A 24827-nucleotide genomic window follows, 5' to 3' on the forward strand; every position below is an offset into this window, starting at 1 on the left:
GAGCTACAGAGCTGTCTTTCCTTAAAAAAGAAAAAAAGATTTTTATTTCTTTATTTTTAGAGAGAAAGGAAAGTGAGGAGAAAATATCCACGCATGAGAGAGAAATTGATCGGTTGCCTCTCGTGCGCCCCCTACCAGGGGCCTGGCCCGCAACCCAGGCCTGTGCCCTGACCGGGAATTGAACCGGTGACCTTTCAGTTTGCAGGCTCGCACTCAATCTGCTGAGGCACACCAGCTACGGCCCTTTTATTTCCCCCCCCCCCCATTACCATTTAAAGCCCCTAATACCTCCCCACCGACCCCTACTTTTTGTTCCCAGGTCCTTAACGAGCTTCAGCACCTGAAGGTGAAATTGGTTGCCTCTGTCACCCAGGACAGGCCCCTTTCAACCCTGTCACAGCTTGTGCTAATGAATGTGGGTGTGGGGGACGCAGAATAGCCACACACAGGGGTCAGGGGTAGTTGCCAGGGGAAGCAGCCTGGGTGGGGGGGTCTTAGGGTGGGTACCTTCAGGCCCGCCTCCCAGCCTCCCGGAGGGGAGAGGGCCTGGAGGTGGAACCAATCACGAGTGGCCAGCAATTCAATCCATCACAACTATGCAAAGAGGCCTCCATAAATATCCCCAACTCTGGAATCTGAACGAGGAATTCGGAGAGCTCACAGGTCAGGTTGCTGAGCCTCGGGGGTCCCGGAGGATGGTGCCCCACCCCCACCCGGGGCACAGAAGCCCTTGGCCCCTCCCACACCTCCCACTCTCTGAGTCTCTGCCACCTGTCTGTTGTGGAGCTGGATCCTTCATAATGGGCCAGTAATCTGGTAAGTCAGCGTGTCCTGAGGTCCATGAACCGTTCTAACGAATTAACCCAGCCCTCGCAGGGGGTCGTGGGAGCCCACGGTCTACCGTCCACGGATCGGAGGCACAGGCGACAGCCCGAACGCGTGCCTGGCTGCTGCAGGGCGAGAGCGGGGTCCTCTCCTGGGAGCGAGCCCTCCGCCTGCGGGATCTGCCGCCCCCTCCAGGCAGCGGGGCAGCAGTGAACTGAACCGCAGGGTGCCCAGAACCGGCGGAGAAGCAGAGCTGCTCGGCGAGCGGGAGACCCCCCACGCCTGGCTCGGGCGTTTGCGAGTATGAGGGCAGAGGAGAAACGGACGTTTTTCCTAGGAATAGACCTGTAAACCTTCCAAAGAAGCGCCTTTATTTATTTACAGGGTTTAGGAAAGGAACAAAGCTCTAGAAAAAGGAAATTTTGAAACGGGTCTTCGGTGGGGCCCCGGTGCAGCGAGGGGTCCAGGCCGGAGGGCCCTGCTTCCGGGTCACTTCCAGGTGGTGAGGACGGCTCTCCCCGAGTCTCTCGACCGCACCCCTCTGGGCCCCGCCGACGGGCCCTGGCGGCTCCTCAGCTCCCGGTCGGCCCCGTCGCCCTGCGCCAGCTCTTCGTCGTACCTAGGAACAGGGGCACTGAGAAACCAAGCCCCGGGGGTTCGGCGCCAGGCAGCCACCGGGCTGCAGGGCAGCAAACCCCACGTCACCCGGGCAAGCAGCCCGGCCCCGGCTGGCAGCCCAGCTGCCGTGGGCGCATCAGCACAGCCTCGTGAACTCAGACAGTGGGCCGTCCCCAGCCCCGCAGCTGCCATTTCATACAGGCCGCCAGATGGCATCTGGCCATGACCCCAAAGGAAACACGAACGAGACGTCAGGGAGAGTGGAGCCTGGAGACACTTCCCACGGCGTCTGTGGGGCAGTCTGAGTAACCCCACTTCAGACAGGGACCCGGGGGCGCCCAGTCCTGGCACGCGGCACGTGCTTCATTAACACTCATTACGCAGACCAGACAAGGGCCCAGTGTAGCGCCCAAACACCTTTCTGCTACAACATGATCTATCCCATAACATTGTTAACAAGTAAAATATTCTGCTCGCCCTGGCTGGTGTGGCTCAGGGGATCGAGTGCCAGCTCGTGAACCAAAAGGTCGCCAGTTCGATTCCCAGTCAGGGCACAGGCCTGGGTTGCAGGCCAGGTCCCCAATGGGAGCATGCAAGAAGCAGCCAGTCGATATATCTCTCATATGTCATGTTTCTCTCTTTCTCCTTCCCTCCCCTTCTCTAAAAAAAAAAAAAAGAATACTAAATACAATCTTTTTTCTTTTTTAAAATGCTGTAGAAATACCCTGCTCCCATGAGGCAAGCCCACACAGAGCCAGGAAATCCCAGCTGGGCTTTGGCACCCCTTGGTCAAGACACACAAGGACGAAGGCACAGTCACACACAAACTCACAGAATTTCATAATTGCCCAGGACTTCCTTGGGAGGGGACTTGTTCCATTTACAGTCGGGAACTTCGCCATTAGGGACGGCGATGTTGAGGGTGTCGTTAATCAGGTTATACTTAAGGATCCGATCGTTGGCGGTGCTGGAGGTGAGAGATGGGGACGCGTTAACCTACGAGAGGAAAGAAACCGCGTCCCTCACTTGCGTCACTTACTCCTTTAGAGTGAAAACACTGCTACTGCACATTTAGGTCACATTGTCGTCTCACACTGTTAACGTCTAGTATCTGCAGGACAGCTTTAGGGGGAGGATTCTGCGATCTACTTTTATTAGGGGTTAATAAATAATATCTAAATAAATAAATAAATAAATAATATTTAAAGAGAGATCAGGATTGTGATCTACAAATCAGAGATCACGCAAATAAAAATTTTAGGTCAACGGATGTCACAAACATGTCGTTGTCCATCTGTGTGATGAGCTTTGTCCTAAGTACTAGAAGCCGCCCAGGGCTTTGCAAGACCAGTGAACCAGTTGAGCCTGAGCGAGTAGCACCATGGGGCTGAGGTAAATGGTACTGGGCCCTGTTCTGTGGAGAGTGATACCTCACCCAGAAAGCACTATTCTGGCCCCAATGAGGAACCCGTGTGGTAGACAAGAACTTAGTCCTGTGAGGCTCCGGAGGAGCTGAGCAATGTCACAGAATCCACATGTTCAAAGCAGACATTCCCCCAACTGGTGTGGCTCAGTTGTTTGGGAATTGACCTGCAAAGCGAAAGGTTACCGGTTCGATTCCCCATCAGGGCGCATGCCTGGGTTGCGGGCCGGTCCCACAGAGTGCATACGAGAGGCAACTGATCAATGTTTCTCTCTCACACCTATATTTTTTCCCTTTCTCCCTCCCTTCCCCTAAGAATAAATACATAAAATTGCCCTGGCTGGTGTGGCTTGAGCACCGGCCTGTGAACCAAAGGGTCGCCGGTTTGATTCCCAGTGCAGGGCACATGCCTGGGTTGTGGGCCAGGTCCCCAGGAAGCGGCAGTCAAGATGCAACCCATACATCGATGTTTCTCTCCCTCTCTTTCTCCCTCCCTCTCCTTCTCTAAAGTAATAAAATCATTTTTAAAAATACTAAAAACAAACAAACAAACAAAAAAACCCATAAAAATCTTGAAAAAAAGCCACTGTTTACTCCGTGGACATTTACTCTGAGGAGCGCCCCTGGCCTCCGCCACCGCCCACGCACACGCTCGAGGCACGGCTGCGACGAGCTGGGAGCAGAGGCAGCAGATCCGCCAGCTGCTCAGGTGTCTCCCGACCGACCGCCTGTCCTGGTGCTGCTAGCGGGGTGTCTCATGCGCACCGTGACAGGGAGTGTACGGGGCTCACTCAGGAATCGCTGCTGTCCTGTAAGCATGCTCCCGGGGTTCTTGTTGGGAATGTGCTAGAATTAAGATGCTACTATTTAAGAAGTAACACTCTCAATTAAGATCCTAGCTCATAGTGGATGCTTGACTTCTCTGAAAGTCACTGCTTGCGATGAGGGGAAAGAAACACAGATATTTTATATATATCTGCCCCCGCACCGGACACACACACGCACGCACAGCTTCGGCAGGAGTGCCCAGCAGCCCGGAAAGCTCCGCTGTGGAGCACGGTTCGCTCTCTGGAAGCCTGGCTCTCTCGGCAGCTTCTTGCAGGGGCTCCTGTGGACTTTTCTACACGCAACCACTTGCCATGAGTTGCTCTTGAGACTTGGCTTTCCTGGCTCAAAATGGGCCTGCACCACCCAGCTGTCGGCGAGCCTGGTGACGGAACCCGGCGCTCAGAGGCTCACAGGGAGGTGGACCAGCCGAGTGGGCGGCCTTCACCCTTATGACCCCGTGTCCCCTCAGAGGCTTGAGCTGCTCCTCCTGGTTACAGAGCAAGGCAGGCAACCCCACAAGGCGAGCACCACGCCTGGGTCTCAGTGGGCAAGCCGGCGCCCACAGCCACGGAGGCGGCATCACCCCGGCTTGTCATGGGGAAGGGGTGTAGGCACCTCGTCCTTTCTAGAACTTCCCAGGACAGCCACCAGGACATCTGCCTATACCTCGAAACAGGGAGACTAATCCACTTCCAAACTCTGCCCTCATCCAAACAAGATAAGGTCCCTTATCTCTGGACAGTAAGCCACCACTTCCCAAGGGCTTCCGGATCTAGGACCTCCTTTCCTGAACAGGAACGACGTCTCCCAAGAGGACATGGCAGAGCCACTGAGCATGGCCTTGTCCAGAAGCTCCCGGGAGCACCGAGCTCCCGTCTGTGGGCCGGGCCCACCGGAGGTGACAGACCCACAGTGGGCTCATTTTCAACCATCAGCAAACAGACACACCTGGACACCTGTCCCTGTTACATTTAAAAACTCCTCAGACACGCTAGTCCTGCTGCCCGGCCTGGGGGCCTCACGCTGGGGCAGCGGAGCCTGGTGGGGCAGCGGCCTCGGGGCGGCGGGGCGAGCGGGCACCCGGGCGCGGTTACCTCGATCAGCCAGGGCTTCAGCCTGTCGTCTATGATGATGTCGTAGCCGTAGCACTCGAAGCAGTGCTTGTCGTTGTTCATCACCGGCTGCAGAGAGAGCGACCTCGGTTACCCGGCCAGCATGGCAGGCACGGGGCGTGGGAGCAGCAGGGCCCTCCGCACAGCGGTGACGTGCCGCGCCTCACTCCTGTGGCCAGTGGGTCCCCCGCTCCACCCCACCTCCTTCCTCCCTTCCTTCCCTTGACCCTCCTCCGGGGCTCAGAGGCAGACACTTCCCTCAGCCTCAGAAAGCGATTTGTGACGCAGTCACCGGTGTCCCCAGCTCTCATTCACCAGAGGCTTGGTGACCAGCAGCGAACGTCACCGCCGGCCCGAGACTGTCCTCAGGGTGAACAGAAAGCCAGCTCCAGCCTGGGCACGGGAGCCACGGCTGTGCAGCCTGATCACAGACCAGCCGACACTGCCCCCGCAGACAGTCCCCACTCAGGCCCTTGGGGATGCCTGTGCCAGGTTGCGGGCCTCCGTTCTCTGCGACAAAAGCCAATCTCTTTCCTTAAATTTTGGGGTTTTCAGTGTTCAGTTCCATCTTATAAACTGTTCTCCAGGTGCACAAAAACCCTGCCAGCACTGGCTTACAATGCAGGTTTCCGGGCCTTCCGGGCTGCGTGAGTTAAGGCCGGCAGCAGGGGCCCAGCCAGTGGCCATGGGATGCAGCGCGGGAGGCCCAGACACCACCATGAGGCCTTCTTATACATTAGGGGACGTGTGGATGAGCACTGCATCTGACACAGCGAACTCCCAAGGCAGGGCGAGCCCCGTCCAGCCCATCAATCACGCCAGGCTCGCAGGCACCTGCAGCCCTCTGTGTCTGCGCAACGGCAAAGCAAGAAGCCGGAACACCAGGGGGCTGCAGAAAGTCCGCCTCCAAAACAGCAGCTTAGGCCAAAGTATCCGCTATCGATTCAATGGGCACCGAAGGCCAGGGCTACAGCACAGGGCCCGGCTCCGGGCACACCTTGGGCAGCACCCAGCTGGAAGCAGCCCCACTCCCTTCCAACATGCCTCTGCCTACAGCGGGCAGGCAGGAGGTGAGACCCTGAAAACAGGCATTTTTAGCAAAGAAGAACGGGGTCACCAGCTCCCAAACACCCGCCGGGCTGTGCCTCCCCTCGCTCTCCCTGCTCCGCCCTGCGCCCTGTGCTCACTGCCACGGCCTTCAGCGACTGCACAATGATCCAGTGGATCTCGTCGAACAGCTTGCTGGTCACCTCCCTGCCTCGGGTGCTCTCCAGGTACAGCCGCAGGTTGCTCACGGTCCACTTGCCCCCGTGGATGTGGTTGTAGTCCTCCTGGCCAGGGCAAGGGGCAGGGCCTCAGGCAGCGGGCTCCCCCTCCCTCCTGCAGGTTGCCTGGCCCCAGGCAGATCTGGGCCTCCTACTCGTGCACGTTTCTAACATACTCAACTCTGGAATATTCTCACAGCTAATCATTCCTACCTTGCACTGCATGCTGTGGAGGCACGGCCCCCCCCCCCGCCTGCCCCTCCCCCCGCAACCGAGGCGCCTCTCGCCCCACCGCCCTTGCACTGGGGGCTCTCGCTGCCGCCCTCGGGCTCCTGCAGTGCTCCCTCCAGCCACGGGGCCTGGGCACACGCTGCGCCCTCTGCTAGGAGGCTCGCTCCGCCCCTCGCCGGGGCAACCCCTGCGCACACTGCAGGTCTCTGTCCAGGCCCCGCTTCCGCAGGGACGCCTTCTCCAGGCACCTGGACAGGGGGACTCCGTCCCGCCCCGCTCCTCTGGACGCGCGTTCCTTTCCCTCAGAGCACACATCTCAGTTTGGGACTGCGTGCTCCTCTGTGAGGTCATCTGGGGACCTTCCCCCCCAGGGGCTCTGGGCTCCATGAGCAGGGACCAAGGTAGTGTTTGCCGACCGCTGGAGCCCCGGCTCTTAGCGAGGGAGCGACCCAGGCGGGGCTCAGTGCGTATCTGCTGAACGAATGACTGGGCACGAGTGTGCTCACGTAACCCTCCCAGCGGCCCTCTGAGGTAATGATATCATCTCCTTTTACAACAGGGGAAACTGAGGCTCTGAGAGTCAAATTAACTTGCCCAAGGTCACCGAACTAGAAAGGCAGGGCTTGCCCCCGGCTTCCTTTGCCCTGTGCCCCCGCCCCCATCCACCCTGGCTCAGCCGCCGGCCGGACAGCCACACCAGGTGCTTAGGGCCCCCACTCCTCGCCGGTGCAGGGCATCTTGGTGCCGCTCCCACAGCCAGCCCGCCCTCTCCTGCAGAAACAGGAGAAGAGAGAAACCCACAAAAGCAACCCATCTCCTTAAGCTCGAGGGAAGAGCAGCACTCACCCCGTGTTTCTGGATAGCAACGTTGGTGAGGTGGACAAACATGTTGTCCAGCTCGCTGGTGCTGGGGGTGTACTTCACAGTGCAGAAGCGGCAGAAGCCCAGCTTATACCTGAGTGGGAATTCAGATCAGCTCAATACTCTGAGGAGAAGCACAGAAAAATACAACACTTCGGCCCTGGCTTGTGGGGCTCAGATTGAGCGCTGGCCTGCGAACCAAAGGGTCGCGGGTTCGATCCCCAGTCAGGGCACATGCCTGGGTTGCGGGCCAGGTGCCCAGTAGGGGGCCCTCAAGAGGCAACCACACAATGATGTTTCTCTCCTCTTTCTCCCTCCCTTCCCCTCTCTCTAAAAATAAATAAATAGAATCTTTTAAAAAAAGAAAAAAGAAATTCCTGAATTTCTATCAAATTTTTAAAAAATACAACACTTCGTTCTTTACAAGGAGCTGCGTGATTCTTGTTTTAAAACTCTTTTACGGTTCTTTTCTTATAACAGCTTTACTGACATATAATTCATATGTACCGTACAACTCGCCCACCTAAAGTGTACGACTCCATGGCGTTTGGTATATCCAAAGTCCTGCGACCACGACCACGATGAGTTTTACGACATTTGTGTCGTCCCAAAAAGAAAGCCCGTGATCGTGAGCAGTCCCCCCGCTCCATCCCCAGTGCCGGGCAAACCCCAATCTACTCTGTCCGTAAAGACTTGCCTATTCCGGGCATTTCACAAAAATGCAATCACACCCTGTGCGGCTTCTGCCTCTGGCTTCTTTCACTGAGCTCGTCTGCAAGGTTACAAGAGCTGCCTTTTATCTGTAAGGCTGACGCATTTCACTCAACACTTAGCACGCGCAGCGCACTTCACCAGCCCTCACGACGGCACTAAGGAGCAAGTGTCACATCAGAGCACCATCTTAGGAACAGCGCCAGAACCCCAGGGCTCTTACATGTAACAGCGCAGCGGGCGGTATGTAGATACCAGGACGTACAAGCGCAGGTCGAACTTCCTGCCGCCGATGAGTAACGGGTTGCTAATGTAGAGCGAGATCACGTAGGCTTCCTTGGTGGGCTGAGACACAAACCTGAGTGTCGGAGAAAGCCCGCGTCGGACGGCAAAGGCCGTAGCTCCCTGCTTCTCGGGCGGCGGGAAAAGCAGGGGTGAGGTGCTGTCCCCAGAGGGGCCCCCACCCCTGCCCAGGGGATGGGCAGTGGCTCCTGGGGACCCATCAGGGAAGCGCTCCTTGGGTGGACCCTCCTGGGTGCTAGCAACACGTCAGCAGATATAAACGAGCTGGCGGAGAAGGCGTCCCCACCACTCTTGGGAACGCCTGTCCTGGGAGCCCTCGCCCAAGGGAGAGGACCACGGGGACAGCAGTGAAGGACCTCGCAGAGGCCAGGAGCAAGCCTTGGACGAGGCACCCTGGTCTCCTCAGCTCTGAGGAGACCCTCCGGCCCAGGGCGGAGGCCAGACCTGACCTGACGCAACCACTCCCACTGCCCGGGGCCCAGGTGTGGGTACCCTCGGCCCATCCCCAGTGGCCCAGGAGGGTGCTGCTGTCGGTGTCCTCGGTTTACCCAGACGGGGGATCTGAGGGTCTACACAACAAACTGTGCTCAGACAGTAAGTGCCGGGGAGTCATGTAGGTCCTAAGCAGCTCTTCGCCATTTCGGAAATGCCAGGACTGCACGGCTCTCCCGCCGGCTTCCGGCACAAAGGCTCCCGCTCCTGCGGCTCATGCTGGTTTTGGCACTGCTCCCTCTGCCCTCATCGTGGGAGAGCACACCGCTACTGACGCTCCTGCAGCCACAGGGCCTCACCCTGAACTCCCGCAGGAGCAGGCGAGGGCCACCCTGCCCGTGGCCGACAGATGAGAGACGACAGGAATCTGCCAGCCAGGAGGCACACGGAACAGGTGGGTCCCCACTTACGAAGACGTTTTGCTGTCCCGGGACCACTTCTTGATTTGCGAGAGCTTGTTGATCAGAAAGATGCCCTTGCCCTGAGCTTTGCCGCAGGGCTTCATGATCCAGGTGCTCGAGGGGCTCTTCCGGAACTCCTCCACGAACAGGTTGTAGTCGGCGGGGAGCATGTAGGTGACCGGCACGAAGTCTGGAAGGGCGGGGGCGGGGGGGTGCAGTGAGCCGGCCCAGCAGCAGCCACCAACAGGAAACAATGCCACTGCCTTTTCAGGGGCCTGTGTCACTACCCCCACCCCGCCCAGTCCGACATCCAGCAGAACCGGTGCAGTCCCGCCCCCGGGTGACACCAACCTGCCTTGGGACCTGTGTGCTAAGCACTTCACAGGCCCCGCAGCACCTGTGAGCAGGGGCTGATGATTCCCACCGACCGGATGGGGAAACGGAGGCCCAGAGGGGTCGCTTCCACACTGTGCCCCTGTAAAGGGACTCTGAAACTACCCAACCGTCCAGCTGCTGTCACCGCACAGGACAGGACAGGGGCACGTCCTCCATGGTTGTCGCCAGAAGCAGTAACACTCCCTCGGGCACTTCGAAGCTCAGATGACCAACTCACGTGCCGAGCCCTGGGGAGGCTCTCCCCCTTCTTACACGAGGCGCCTTCCCAGGGCTTGCGCTCAGAGTCCGCACTGGAGCCCCCACCCCCGTCGCCCTTCCTAGAGACGCCGGGACGAAGTGGGTGCCCAGCACAACTTGCACCAGCACACTCACCCGCAGTCGCCGCCTCGGGGCCCCGTGGGGCTGTGGTGGAAAAACTCAACTATTTATATTTACAGCATGAGGCCAGTGAGAAAGGCACGAACCCAGGTAGAGGTATTTTCCATTCTCGTCCTTTTCTGCCAGAGGACTCCCTTCTTTCTCCAGCTCTTTCCTGTATCTCTTAATATTCTTCACCATCAGATCCTTCCGGGTCAGTTCGTAGTGGTTTGGAAAATGGTTGACGATCTGATCGTCTGAGAGCCGGTAGCCAGTTTCGACGCTGAAGACGTTGCGGATGGTCTGCACACTCATCCTAAAAGGGAAGCACAGAGGGGCAGGATGGAAGTTTGTCCACATGGGGGCGCTCTCATTAAAGCCTGCGGACGCTCCCCGAGCCCCCAATCATTGCCCACCCCTACGCCCACCCCCGGCGCCCCGTCCCCGTTCCACAGTGGCACAGGAAACATGTTGAGGGACCGGCTACGACATGGACCGTTTGAGGCAGGGGCTGTTTTGACTCTGCCCTGAACGGTTTCACTGTCTGGCACACAATAGGTGCTCAATAAATGTTTACCAGTGAATGATAACACTGATTTTTTTTTTTTAGGTAACTTTTTAATTTATGGGTTTTTAGAGAGAGAGGGAGAAAGAAAACAGAACACCGATTTGTCGTTCCACTTACTTATGCATTCACTGTTCATTCTTGTATGTGCCCTGACAGGATCAAACCTGCTCCAACTGAGCTACTCAGCCAGGGCTGATGACACTGACTATTGATAACAAATTAATGCAAACCGCTCTTTCAGACTCTGAAGTCAGGAAAGTCACTTACACAATATTTGTACCCAAAGTCAAGAAGGAGAGAGACGCCTTAAACCAAGACCCCGGGGGGTTATTCAAGGCCCTAAGTCAGGACTAACCTGGGCTGCACCCGCCAAGGTGAGGAGGAGCGTGGGAAGAGAAAGGACCCCTTCCGGGCCTGAGAGACAGGGTCCCCGCCACACCCTGCTCGTCCTCACCAGCCGCAGGGGCCGGGAAACCGGCACCCACCAGGGACCCAGAGCCACAAAACAAGGCAGCTGGGACCTCTCTCTCTGTGGCCCCAGTCCCCGCCCCCACCCAGGGCGCCAACCAAAGGAGGGGTCTGGAGCACCCGTGATCATTAGAATAAGGAGTGTTTTGGGGTTTTTTTTTCACTTTTTATTACAGAAAAACTCAACCGCACGTGAAAATAGGGAGAGGAGTGTACCAAACCCCCCCGAGCCAGCTCAGTGCCCCCCAAACACACTCGCTCGCTCTTGTTTCCTTATCCTTAATTACATCTGACAGCACTGGCTTCTGCCTCAGCAAGTCCCACACACCCCATCGTTTCACCCCAAGCATCCCTGAGGACCTCCCGCACTGAGGGCTCCTTTGGATGTTACACGCTATCCCATTTTATATGTTACCACAACTAAAAAAAGAAGCAGTAAACTCCTGAATATCATCAACGGTTAACTGGTGTTCCAATTTCCCTGTCTTTTTAAACCACAACAAAAAAAGATTTTATTTTGTATTTTTAGGGAAGGGAAGGGAGGGAGAAAGAGAGGGAAACATCAATGTGTGGTTGCCTCCCGGGCGCCCCTCACTGGGGACCTGGCCCGCAACCCAGGCATGTGCCCTGGCTGGGAACTGAACCTGCGACCCTTTGGTTTGCAGGCCGGCACTCAATCCGCTGAGCCACACCAGCCAGGGCCAGTTGTCTGACATTTTTTACAGCTTGTGCACATGTAAGGGTCGGGTCGTCTGATCTGTCGTTCTCTCTCACATCTCTTTTAATCTATGTGTTCCTCCTTTTCTTTTGTCCTCTGTAAGTTATTTGTTGAAGACATTGGGCCGTCTGTCCTGCAGGGGTGCTCTTCTTGGATGTTCCTTGCTTGGCACACTCCCCTGGCCTGGCTTCCCATCAGCCGGGAGTCAGACCTAAAAGCGTGATGAGCTGCCGTGGACTTTGGGGCAGGGCTGCGTCCCAGGGCGTGCGCAGCCACTAGCAGGTGAGTGACCGGTGAGCCCTGCCCAGAGCAGCAAAGGGAAGGTGACCCACACGGAGCCACAGAGGCTGTTGTCAATCTTCTAGTAGCCACATTAAATAAAAAAGGTCACAGGAAGTAGGTAAAAATAATTTAAATAATATACCTTATTTAACCTAATATAACCAAAATGTTACCAGTTCAGCAAATAATCAGATGAGAAACCTTGTTTGTTTTTCACACTAAGTCTCCAAGGCGGGGTGTGCGTGCCCGCGGAGAGCACACCCCTCTGGCAGCAGCCACAGGTGCGCGCTCAGCAGCCCTGCGGGCAGCGGCTCCGGTGCGGGACCGGCCCAGGCCCTTATTTCATCAGCGGTGGCAGGATGATGGCATCCTCCTCTCAGTCCTCCTTCCTTTATCAGCGGGAATATTTCTACAGGGAGAAGCTGCCCTTCATCCACAAAAGCTGGTTCCAACAGGAAAGAAAGGCCGACGCTACCCACCGAGTCTTGCCCTTCGTTTCTCAGTGTACACAGCAATGAGCTGGCTCCCCATCCACCACTGTCGAGCGTGACGAGGGCGCTCTGGGTGTCTATGGCTGCAAAACAAACTGCCCACTCATAGCAGCTGCAGATGGCAACCACTGAATGACATCGCATGGTTTTGTGGGCACAGGATTTGGACAGGGCGCAGCCGAGCGTCACTGGGTGGTGTTCAGCGGGGGACGAACTGGGGTAGAGGGTACAGGAAGGCTTCATTCATGTCTGGCACCCGGTGGGCAGGGCTGGGCACAGCTGCCACAGCCCCACAGCAAGACGGGCCCAGGCTACAGGCTTCCCGCAGGGCGGCCAGTGCCCTGCACAGGGCGGCCACATGGGAACTGGAAGCTGCTGGTTTCTTACAGCCTGGGCTCCGCACCTGCCCTTCTGGCCTTGCTTCGGCCAAACAGAACGTGGCAAAAGCGATGCCACCTGTGAGACTAGCTCGGAAAGGCCTAGAGAACTGCCACCCACCATCCCTAGCATGACAACAAGCCGAGGTGGGCCAGCTGGAGGGAGGTGACAGGTTGTGGACAGAAGCCCCTCTCGTCCCGGCCGAGGTCGGCCCAGACAAGCCAAGCCCCGGGTGACCCACCAAGGTGAGAGCGGACGCATGAGGGAGCCCAGACAGACCAGCTCGGTCCCGCCAGACCAAGAAACCACCGGGCCAGACCCAGAAGCTCGTGAGCAATTAAAAGAACGGTTATTTCAAGCCCCTCAGTTTTGCGGTGTTCGATACGCACCATTAATTTAGCAACAGATAACCAGCGCGCCCACACGGCGGGCCTTGTTTTCCTGTTTCATGATGCTTCTTCCTGTCAATATGCAAGCTATTTTTGCACAGTTGTCACCAGAATACAAGCAGTTTCATCAGATGTTTTTCTTCACATGTGTGGTTATACAATTTCCAAAACTGCTTTATAATCGTCAACGTTATTTTAAAGGCTGTACTGTAACTATTCCACTAAGGCATGTACCTTCCCCAACTGTTCACCATTTGGTTGTTTCCACTAGTACACCCTGACCAACTCCTAAGACCGGACAGTACACTTAACGCTTGAAACAGAGGCTCTTAGGATATCCGCTATCCAAAATTACTAATTTAGTTCTTCCTCATTCTCTCTTTTTTGTTAAGATCAGTGTCAAAATGCTCTTATTTGGCATAAAGAAAGGAGGCACGCAACTCCCTCCCCCAGTGTCAGCTACCTACTCGGAGAAGCCAAAGAACCCAGGGCGAATAAAGGGCCCTGCCCCAGCCTTTCCTTCCCGGCTCCTGCGGAACAGGGATCCGATTTCACTTCACCGTGGAGCAGTAAGACGATGAACTGGACGCCAAACCACTGGTGGGTGCTGAGTGACTCCAGAAGGACCCTCCCCAGCTGCACTCCACGCTCCTGGAGGGAAATTTGGCAGCGGTTTAAAGCGTGGGGGGCTTTAACTGCCCTCAGGAGCAGGGCAAGGTCGTCCCCCATCACTGCTGGGGAGGGAAGCCAGGTGCCGGCCTGCTCTGTGCCCGGCTCTGCGGGTGCCGAGGCGAGCCAGGCAAGGTGTTCGCTCTCCAGGGTTCGCGGTGGTGTGTACAGAAGGGACAGGCAGCCCTGGCTGGCGGGGCTCAGTGGCTTGAGCACCAGCCTGAGAACCAAAGGGTTGCTGGTTGAGTCCCATTCGGGGCACACCCCTGGGTTGCGGGCCAGGTCCCTGGTTGGGGACGTGTGAGAGGCAACCAGTCAATGTATCTCTTGCCCATCGATGTTTCCCTCTTTTTCCCTCCCTTCCCATCTCTCTAAAAATAAATAAATATTTTTTTTTAAAAAGAGGGGGCAGGCAGGGAAGTCAGAGCATGTGCTGCGCGACACTGAACAGCAGTCTCGGGGCCGGAGAGGCAGAGGCGGCCTCCCGAGCGGGCAGCCCGTGGGCTGGCGCGTGAAGGACAGGTGGCACCTGCTGGTGGAGCAGCCACCGCGGGCCGGCATGGCTCCAAGCTCGGTGCCCTACTGGCCCGTTTCAACCTCGAACAATCGAACTTGCAGGCAGAGGTCAAGTCCCTCACTAAGAGCCACAAAGACATCGGGGGCGGGGGGACCAGGGTGGGGTGGTGAAGCCAGGTGTGACCAGGCTCCGAGGTCTACACTCTAACCCCTGGGTGCACTGAGTCCCCGAAGGACGGGCCGAGAGGGGGTGGGGGCACAGCAAGCACACGGGTATAAAAGCAAGAATGACAGGGGAAACCGCGGGTCGCTGCGTGGGGTGGGGGGACGGGGAGGAGAGAAGCGGCTACAGGGAGGCCGAAACCTCTCTCCAGCCGGAGGCAGGGGCAGTGAGTCTCGGGGGCCGATGTGCAGGGTGAAACAGCCCCCAAGACCCTGATGCACCCCCACCTCAGAGGTCCACAGCGACTCTCCAGACCCCGGTCCGCAGAGGGTCCGCAGAGGGTCCGCAGAGGGTCTGGCTGGCAGAGGCAAGGGCGTGCTGGGTTTACGTTTGGTCATGTGACCCCGCCGGAGGGGAGGCTGCCCCAAGGAGGGAGCTCTGTCTCCGCCCAGGGAGGGAGCCGACCAGGCCTGGCCTGAGGAGGACTGGGCCTCAGCCCAGGAACGGGGCGGGGAGGAGGCACAGAACCGCCCCCAGGCCCCCCGGGGGTGGGGGGAGTGCCAGTCTCTGCTCATCCAGGTGCTGTTTTCTAATCTGGGCCCTGGGGCACCCTCTTTCCACCCGGGGGAAGCAAAGGGAAGAGCAGAGCCCCCCCCCCAGTCCCCTCCTGTCCCCCGGCCCCCAGGAGTTCGCTGCCCACTCTGGAGCAGACCCTCGGCGCCGGGCAGTAAGGCGCAGACCGCGAGGAGCACTAACGGGAGGGTCACGGAGCTCTGGTGCTTCACCCACCTCACTGCAGCGTCAGCCACACTCTGGCTTCTGACGAATGGGCAGTGGGACTCTCCCACCGCGTGCGAACCAAGTGCTTCCCGGTGTGTGCTCGCGGAGTGCGGTGGGAAGAGACGCAGAGAGGTGCACGGGGCGTGGGGGCACCCACGCCTGGGAACGCCAGCCTGCGCCGGGGGCACCTGCACACGAATGACCGACGCCGACAAACAGGCTTCGGAAGCCACCAAACCCTGCCTGTCATACTCACCAGTAAAAATTCCAGTCCTCGTTTTCTGTCACTTGGATCCATCCTCTCTTCTCAAAATTATTTATCAGCACTGACTTCTCGATATCAGTGACCCATTTCACCTTTCCTGCCATAATCCTGTAAGAGATCAACTTCTTAGGGCTGAGAAACTTTGGCAGATTCCCCTCGCCAAAGGACCCCTTTACACGCCCCGAGCTGCCCCCAAGTTCACTCCTCCTGGCAATGTTCTCAGCCGGGGCCATCCAGTCCCCTGGGACACATGACAATGTCAGGAGCCATTCTGTTTGTCACAGCTGGGGGTGGCGATGCTTCTGGCACCTAGTGAGGGGCCAGGAATGCTGCCCAATACCCCACAACATGCCGGACAGCCCCCCACAACACACTACCCAGCCCCACTGTCAACTGCGCCAAAACAGAAATCCTGGTTGAATGGCAGAGAAAGGCAGCAATTACATAATTACCAACAAATGTTTGATTGCGATTGTGACGAGAGCCACCAAGGAGGGGCCCCTGGGGCTGGGGCGGGGGAGGGCCCTGCACAGGGTGGCTGGGCTGCGGGTGGCCAGCAGCTGGCTTCGCCCGAGGGGCGAGCGCCCCAGCAAGGACAGCCTGCCCCGCTGCTTCCTCCCCTGCCCTACTTCAGTTCCCTCTCTGAAAGTGCGTGACCTCAGAGTGCCCATCACCACTCCTCTGCGTAATGACGCCCATGGCTCTCCCGGGCACCCGAGCAGCACAGACCCCGGCCCCCGCCCGCTTCTCCAGGGGCATCTGTGCGTCTTCTCTCCGGCCGCTCTGTTCTCGCCACGCTGGGCTTCCCTGGCCAAGCTCCCCCCCGCCTCCCAGGGCCTTGGCACAACTGCCCCTCCCTCTGCCTGGCCGAGGCACCCCGCGCCCCGGTTACCTGCTCCGCACAGCCTCCCTGACCCTGCAGACAGGCACACAGCCCCCCGGCAGCCCTGCAGGTCTGAACCCGCTGGAGGGCAGGGAACGGGCCTCCTTCTTCATTGCTCTGTGCCCGGGGCCTCGCACTCGGCGGATGCTCAGTTCAGACCGACGGACTGCGGCCCCATGTCTGTCGGTACCACTGAGTGTCTGCGTAAATTATCCGACCTGTCTGCACTGGCCTCCTGGTTTCCAAACTGCCCGGGCAGCTTGGGAGCCCAGGCTCCCCTCCAGCTCCAGCCAGAGGCGGCTGCATTTGTTACACTCCCGTGTACAATTTCTGAAGGAGGGGCTCCCCCCAAAACAGGCTTGGATGCCAGGGGCCTTGAGGGCTTGTATGAATGGAGGCCCCTTCTCCACAGGCTGATAGTAGCTTTGCCTTCGTGGTCACCTGGCAGGGCAGAGAAGGCACGGGAGGAGGAGGTGGGGACCCAGGAGGCCTCGCTTCCAGAGAAGGAACGAGGACGAACTCCCATGACAGAACCCAGCTTGTGGGGTTCTCGTGGTGCTTGTCCACGTCAGCCCACGCCCTCCTCACCCCGGCTGGCCTGGCAGGGCCAGAGGTGAGAATGTGGTTGAGCAGTGGCTCCAGGGCTCAGGTTTGAGGCCCAGCCCCACCACTCACTGGCTATGTGACCTTGGGCAAGTTACTTAACCTCTCTGAACTTCCGGTTCCTTTGCAAAGGAGGATCACAATGTCACCTACACACCTCACTGGTTCTGGTGAGGGGGAAACGTGTGAACACATGTAAAGCACTGAGAGCAGTGCGGGGCACAGGGAAAACGCAAGCAATATTTAATATTATTGTCATCCTTGCCCCCATTTTATGGATGAGGAAGCTGAGGTTCAAAGCTTCAAAACCTGTGTTAAGAACCAGACCAAAGGAAGTCATGGAGCCTTGATTCAAAGCCAGGTGATCCTACTTTAAAGTGCCACCTCTTTAAACACAGCCCACCCCTTCCCTCTGTCAGTGTGGCCTTCAACAGGCTGACAATATTCATAGGACAAAGTAAGGAATAAATAGAATCTCTCTGCAAACCACAAGGCGCCATCTAACAACCATATAACGTCATCAACTGACCAGTCACGGTCCACGCAGAGTTAGCTGTCGCCACAGGGAAACGACTGCAGACATGTCACAGGAGCCTCACGGCCACGTGCTGTGGACCCATGTCCCACGCACCTTGCACACCATTCGCACAGCATCAAAACCCACGGCAGAGGGGACTCCGCTTTTTCTCTATTTGGTTCCAGCCACCACTGCCCGGCAGCTCTGATGAACCTGCTCGTGTCCTGCCCCCTGGAATCCAGCTGCAGGAGCTGAGACGTGGCCCCCGGCCAGGCAGCACCCACGCCGCAGCCACCAGGCTGCAGCAATCGCGCACCGCGCTTCCAACACATCTCCCAGGGCGGCCCCTCGCCCGCCGCCGCCGCCCACCGGGGGGCAACGCAGAAATGAGCGCAACGGTGGAAAATCACAAGCGTGTTGCACTTTTCTGAGCTGAGCAGAAGATGGAACTTCCAAGAAGGTTGAGAAGGTGAGGTTTTCTTCCTGGAGCCCTGCTCCCTCTGTTGTGACAAACGGTCACTCAGGGAAAACATCTGAGCCTGGACCTACCGGAGGTACTTAGGGAGCCAGCAGGACCGTCCAATTTCTCTTCTGTTTCACTGACTCTTGCCTGGGCACTCACCTAAACTAAAATAAATACACAGCTGAAATGTACATGGCACAAGGTCAAAAGACACTCTACACAGTTCCATGAACATGGTGGAACAGTGACCAAGCCGGGTATTCAGCAGGCAGCGCCCTCTGTGTAACAAATGCACCGGAGGAGGACTTCCGGTTCTTCCCTGGTCGTGACCAGTATTTCTGAATGCTCTTCCTCGCTGGGTCCCACCGACCTTCCCGAGGTGCCCCGCCACTCATGCTGTTCCTCCTCACTGTTCCACGCACGCGTGCGGCCCTTTCCTACCCACCAGCCTGTGCTCACGCCCTTCTCTCCACCTGAATGGCCTTTCTCCACTGCTCTTTAGCCAATTCCTACCAATGACGTGAGCAAGGCGCAGTTCGAAGGCCACTTGCCCCAGGGAGCCACTCTCGTCCCTTTGCTGGAATGAACATCCCCGCCCCGGAATCCTCTGTAGGCTCCCCTACCACCTTTGTCGGCGCTCAGGACTTCCTGGCCTGCGTTTTGGGTCTTCGAGTACACTCCTTCCACACAGGCATGACGGCGGGGCCTCCCTCAGCCGCCTGTCCCCCTCCCATCCCACTGAGTCCCTCTAGGTTTAGGTGTGGGCATTGGCAGCAAAGCGCACAGTCCCTCCGCGGGACCCTGTTGCCTCCGGCAACAAGACCCCCAGCACGTGAGCGGCACGCCCTAACCACTCACCGCACGGCTGACTGAGCGAACAGACACGTCTTCAAGGCTCCCTCCTTCAAACCTGACTCTTTGCTTTTTAATATTTACTTCTGGAGATGTGTTCCGGGTTCAACTGGGCCCCTCGAAAACATGTCGAAGTCATAACCCGGGCACCTATACATGTGACCTTAGTTGGATGTAGGGTCTGTGTGGTTAAGAGGAGGTCCTTCAGGTGGGCCCTGACTCAATGCCAGCTGTCCTCACAAGGACATGTGGGCACAGACGCAGGGGTACACAGCCACGGGGGAGACGGCCGTGTGAAGACGGAGGCCAAGGTCGGTCACGCTCCACAAGCCAAGGACCGCCCAGGGCTGCCAGAGCGGGGCGGACACGAGGAGCCCGCCTTCCGCAGTCTCATGGCCCCGCCAACAGCTGGGGCCACCGGCTCATGGCACTTTGACACCACAGTCCTAGGAAACTAATATAAGAGGTAACCACCCGAAACACTAGGGGGAAAAGAAGAATGAGATTTTTATGTGCATAAAAAGCGACACGTATATATTACCTGTGTATATATGAGACTGAATACAGTAAAGTGATAAACAAAAACACAAGATAGTCGCTTGTAGTTTTAAAAAAAAGAATGCGAGAAATGAACAGAGGGCACCCGTCAGTTCATGTGGGAAGAGCCAAGGAAGGGACAGCGGCTTCCTCCACACCTGATGCTATAGGAGACCCAGGTCGTTTCCCGTGTTGACATGTCAGAGCCACAAGTACTGGCAGGTTCTCTCAGGCCGCAGCCTCCCCGTCAAAAAACGGGGATGAAAGCCACAGCGCCCTCCCGTGCTCTGGTTGCCGCACGGCCGGACGGTGAGGCCCGCGCACAGCAGGGCTCCCGCAGTTAGCTGGAGCTGACACAGGTGCCTCAGGCGGCAGGAGCTTCGCCCAGGAACCTCTTCTTGACGGGCTCTGTGCACTCCTCCATCCCAGCCCAGCATGCAATGGGCCTGCCCGGCTCGGAGCAGGTGCTGGGGACACCCGCCCTCGCAGAGCGAGTTCTCATTACGTACCTATAGTCTCGCGAGAACAGATACCACTCGTCAAGCACTGGGAAGTGTGGCGCACTGGCTTGGGCAGCTTGGGCGTATTCTTCCCTGCTACGTATATCATAACGGCTCACCTAAGGCCCTAGGGCAGGCGTTCTCTCCATGGACGGACAGAGTAAGTGGGAGAGGAGAGACGGCAAACTGTTGTCAACCCACCCTGCCCCCCTCCCACACTGGGTGTCAACTGTCCCATGTCAGACTTTGCCCCCCGCAGGGCAGGGGGCTCAGAAATCATCTACAGAATAAAGGCACCAGCTAGCCAGCCACACAGTACAGAAGCCAGGGCTGACTCCTTCCCAACCCTAAGACAGTAAGCTCTTTTACTTTGAAAAGTAAATAAATAAATACCTGCTGTCAGATGTTTTCCTGTCACTTCCTCCTAAAACGAGGGGGGGGGCAGGGGGGGGAGAGTGGGGCTGATGAATTTGACACTTTACTTCTTGACTGGCTCACATGAACTGATGCACCTGAATTTTAAGCCCCTTGGTCAGCCACTTTCAACACTGAGCACCACCAAAACCTACCCCAGGAGAAAGCGACGTGCTGATCTTTGATCACAGCTCAAAACTGAGGAGGGCTGTCACCACCTGGGGTATGTCAGCCTGGAAAGCCATCCGGAAAACAGACGGTTATTGGTATTTCCAGAACGCAACGTGGGTCCCACTCCTGGAGCAGGTGGGCAGAATCGTCGCCAACTTGAGAACAAGCTTCCACAGGCATGGCCCCTGGGCCGTTGGTAGTCTAGCATCTACGCAACCGCTGCCTGGGACGAGGTGCTCCTAGACAGCTCTGATCGGGGAGAAGAGGCAAGGGCCACCACCAACAAGCTGTAAGCCCAGAGGCAAAGTGCTTTAACAACCCAGCAGAGAAAGTTCCATTGCAGCCCTGAGGAGGCATGATCAGTAACTCAATCGAGCACCAAACATGTCAGTCCTCCTCCAGAAGATTCCAGATCCTTAGGCATCGGTCCCCAGCACCCCAGAGATCCTGGGCAAGTACAGGATCTGGCTTCCTGAGTGCCGTCCATTCTCCACCCAGCAGCACACTGACATACAGAATTTTGCCAAGAGGCCTTTCACAGCCTGGAGTTAAAGCCACTCTCGGGCAAAAGCCAGGACAACCTTTCAGAGAAACTGGCATCTAAACCCAGAGCGCTCTCTGCCTTCATCCCACCATCCCGGACTATCGCTATCACTTTCTTTTTTTTAAGATTTTATTTATTTATTTTTAGGGAGAGGGAAAGGGAGGGAGAAAGAGAGATAGAAAGACATCGATGTGGCAGAGAGACATAGATCGGTTCCCTCTCCTGCGTGCCCTGACCAGGACTGAACCCAACACAGGCATGTGCCCTGACCCAGAATACAACCCGCGGCCTTTTGCTTTGCCAGAGGATGCCCAATTCACGGAGCCGCACCCGTCAGGGCTCACTATCGCTTTCCCTAATGTCCCAGCAAGGCCAGGATTCTAGGGCATCTGGATTCGTTTTCAGCTTGCCTTCTTTGGAAAGGAAAAAGTAACATTTTTAAAAAAGAAAATAATACATAAAAATGTCAATGACAACTTCACATCAATGCAGGCAGTGCATCCGCTGGCAGCTGTATTGCAACCGCCCATCTCCTCACCACCTCTGGGTGGGACCGCCGTTCTCCACCCGTGCCTGTAATTCTTTGAGCACCGATCTCTTGCACTGCCACAGCCTGGCACTGAAATGTGCTCCATAAATGTTTCCCAAACAAAGAACCGCTTTGCAAACCCTGAACGGCTTTCAACGACACGATACTTCTAACTTCTAGAATGGATCCCTGTAACGCTCCAGCTACTCTATAAGGTGGGTGACTAACTCCGCCTCCACCCCTCTAGCTGATGGGGAAGCAGGGAGGGGAGATATCTACGCCCAGACCCCAGAGAAAGGTGAGCACAACGGGGAACACAAATCTCCAGCGTCCTGCCCACAGCTCTCGCCACAGGTGCCCTGCGCGCTGCAAGATGCCAACGGAAACAACACAAATTGCAGCAAAAACCTAGGAACAATGAAATGCTGGGATAACCAATCATAGAAAGAGTGCAAGTACAAGGCTCAGGCGGCATAGGTAAGTCATAGCAACACGGAGGAGGAAGAAGGGCACGGTACTCAGAGCATTCTCCCTGGAGGGCTCGGGTCCAACCGGCAGCAGCCGAACCTTACAAGGTAGCGGCCGCGTAGCCCCGGGCGCCCGCACTCGCTCGCGCATGCGCACTCGCCCACCCACGCACAGCCACACCCTTGGTCCTGGGCTGCATCGGCCTCATCGCCGGGCCTCACCTGTGGGCGCAGAGCTCGGAGCAGCGCTGAGGAGCGCGGGGCAGGGCGGCCCCGCCTCCAGCCCCACTCCGGCGCTCGCAGGAGGACACTGTCAGCTGCCCGCCGGACCGGCCGCCGCGCCCTACTTCCGGGGCGGTACCCTGGCAACCGAAGACGCTATCGCCGACTCCGCAACTGCTTCCGGGATCAGACTGTCCCCGCTAGTCTCGACGCCTCCAGCGAGGGACCGTTACGGTCCCCGGCTGAGAGCCTAGCAAGAGCCAGCCCTTTTATCCCTGGGAGCCTCGCAACCTTCAGGGCCCAGAAATGAGGTGGAGGAGGGTCTGGGCGCGGGACTGACCCGGGCACCGAGGCAGAGCGGCGTGATGATTGTGGCGCTGAGTCCTGTCCTCTCTTATCCCCTCTGCTGCTCAGCTTCTGCCTGTAAAATTAGGACTGTGGTAACACCTACCTAGTAGGCTTTGTTATAAAGATTGTCAACGTAAGAAGCGTCCAAACCCTCTAATAATTTTTATGGTTTATTTGAGCCAAACTGACAGGAATTGCCAGGAAGCACAATCTCAACGGTTTCAGAAAATATTCCGGAGAATAGCAGTTATGCACCTCATTTTCTACATTACAATCAAAGGAGGAGGCTCAAGGGGGTTATATAAAATCCCTTGGTGGTAAATTAGGGAGGCAGGAGAAAGCCAAGGGCGGCAGGGCAATCTCAGGGATTGCATTTACCTTTATCAGGGATAGTTAACAGTCAACAGTTAACACTATAATAATGTGGGTACTTGTGGTCTGCGGTGCAGCGGTTGTACTTTTGAGGGGCCTGGAAAAGGAATTGGATATTCCAAAGGTATGTTATCAGGTATGATTTTATAAATGCAAAAAAAAAGAAAGAAAAGACAAGACAGCAGACTCAGTTAAGGTGAAGATGGTGAAGACTGACCTTTGTTAGGGAAAAATACTGCCCTAGGACATGCCGTGAACTGCTTTTAGTTAGAAAGTTTTAATTTCAGACCGTCCAGTGTGGTTCCCTTGGTCTCTGAGTTTGTAAGGCCACCATGCAGGCCTCCCCGAGCTTGTTGGATTTAGCATGTGGCCCCTTTTTTGTCCACAGGATGATATGACATGTTGCACTCTGCCTACAGCGATCAATCAATGGCCTACTCAAACGTCAGCTCGTTTGCGAACTCCCTCTGTTAGGAAGAAGCAGCCTGGTCTACTGAGAAACAAAACTGAAGCCAGACCTGAGTCACATCCTCACTGCCTCATTTAAGGTGAAGCCACGTGTCTTGGTCTGCTCAGGTTGCCATGACAACAAACACCAGAGACGGGGTACCTTGTAACCACTACAAGTTAATTTTTCACAATTCTGGCACCTGCAGACTGGTGTCTGGTGAGGGCCTGCTTCCTGGTCACAACTGTTTATCTTGTTGTGTCCCGCAAGGCAGAAGTGGTGAGGGAGCTCCCTGGGGTCTCTCTTGTTAGGGTACTAATCCCATCTCAGAAGGCTCCATCCTCAGGACCAGCCAGCCTTCCAAAGGCCCCACCTCCTGATACCATTACATTGGAGATTAGAATTTCAGCACAGGAACTCGAGGGGACAAAAACATACCACCCACTGTACGTGGGAGTGGTTCATGAAAGAGGATTTAGACACTCAGCCAAAAACATTGAAGACCAACGACATTCAAGAAATGCACAAAAATAGCTCTGGTCGGGTGTCTCGGTTGGTTGGAGCATCGCCCTGTGCACCAAAAGGCTGCGAGGTCGATTCCCGGTCAGGGCACACTAGGTTTCGGGTTTGGCCCCTCACCAGGCGTGTACAGGACACAACTGATGGATGTTTCTCTCACATCAGTGTTTCTTTCCTTTCCTTTCTCTCTCAAACAAATGAACATATTCTTGAGTGAGGGTTTTTTTTTTTTTTTTTAAAGGCACAAAAACAGAACTGAACGTCAAGGAAACTTCTAAGATTGGAAGTCAGCAAACCGCTGGCCGTGTCCAGCCCTCCGCCTCTTTTTTATAGCGTATAGCCCGAGGCTAAGAATGGCCTATACCGATGACCATTTGTGATCAGTTAATGATAGGGAACACACGAACTTTTAACCCCAATTCAGTGAACTTTATCCCACTTCCTCCCCTCAAAAAGTCCATTTTCTCCTTAGTAGACCTCTATTACAAAAAAAGCTATATTCAATTATTATATTTTTTATTTCATCAATTTAAAAGTTGTAAAATTCTGTGGAACTTGTAAGTGGCAAAGCCTGTATTTGAACCCAGAAACACTAGCCGTTCACACTACTGCCTCCTTGGAAAAGAAGGCTTTGCTTACAGTCATTCCTGAAACCTCCCACAACCATCTCCAAGGCTATTTTAGGTCATCATCACTTACCTTTAGCACCATCTAGTGGATCCAGCACTAATCTGGAGCCTGACTGGCCAAGCTCACACCCCACTGCTGCGATGGTCCCCCGGCGGCCCTCAGCCTGCTGCTCCCACCGGAAGCCGACAAGGCGAAGGAGAACGGGAAGACCACACAGAGATGCCATTACGGCACCAGGCTGAACAATATCCCACTGTAGGAACAGACCTCATTTTGCTTATCTGTTCATCAGCCAATG

General features: G+C 56.4%; 1 protein-coding gene across 2 annotated transcripts; it reads right to left on the reverse strand.

Moving 5' to 3' along the window:
* Positions 1–1259: 1259 nt before the first annotated feature.
* Positions 1260–22338, reverse strand: TTLL1 (TTL family tubulin polyglutamylase complex subunit L1). Of its 2 annotated transcripts, none has more exons than XM_054582563.1 (10): positions 22213–22338; positions 15502–15618; positions 9931–10139; positions 9080–9260; positions 8098–8232; positions 7149–7257; positions 5994–6137; positions 4789–4875; positions 2276–2439; positions 1260–1444 (listed from the first exon to the last, which is right to left on the reverse strand). In XM_054582563.1, exons 2-10 carry the CDS (start codon positions 15612–15614, stop codon positions 1315–1317), a joined length of 1272 nt encoding a protein of 423 aa, XP_054438538.1. In that variant the 5' UTR covers positions 15615–15618; positions 22213–22338; the 3' UTR covers positions 1260–1314. The 2 variants fall into 2 exon arrangements, with proteins under 2 accessions (XP_054438538.1, XP_054438539.1); XM_054582564.1 differs by lacking the exon at positions 22213–22338 and adding an exon at positions 18063–18105.
* Positions 22339–24827: the final 2489 nt, after the last annotated feature.

The sequence above is a fragment of the Pteronotus mesoamericanus genome, unplaced genomic scaffold (genome assembly GCF_021234165.1).
Source record: "Pteronotus mesoamericanus isolate MK-2021 breed Mesoamerican mustached bat unplaced genomic scaffold, CSHL_Meso_final contig_702, whole genome shotgun sequence".
Taxonomy (NCBI): domain Eukaryota; kingdom Metazoa; phylum Chordata; class Mammalia; order Chiroptera; family Mormoopidae; genus Pteronotus; species Pteronotus mesoamericanus.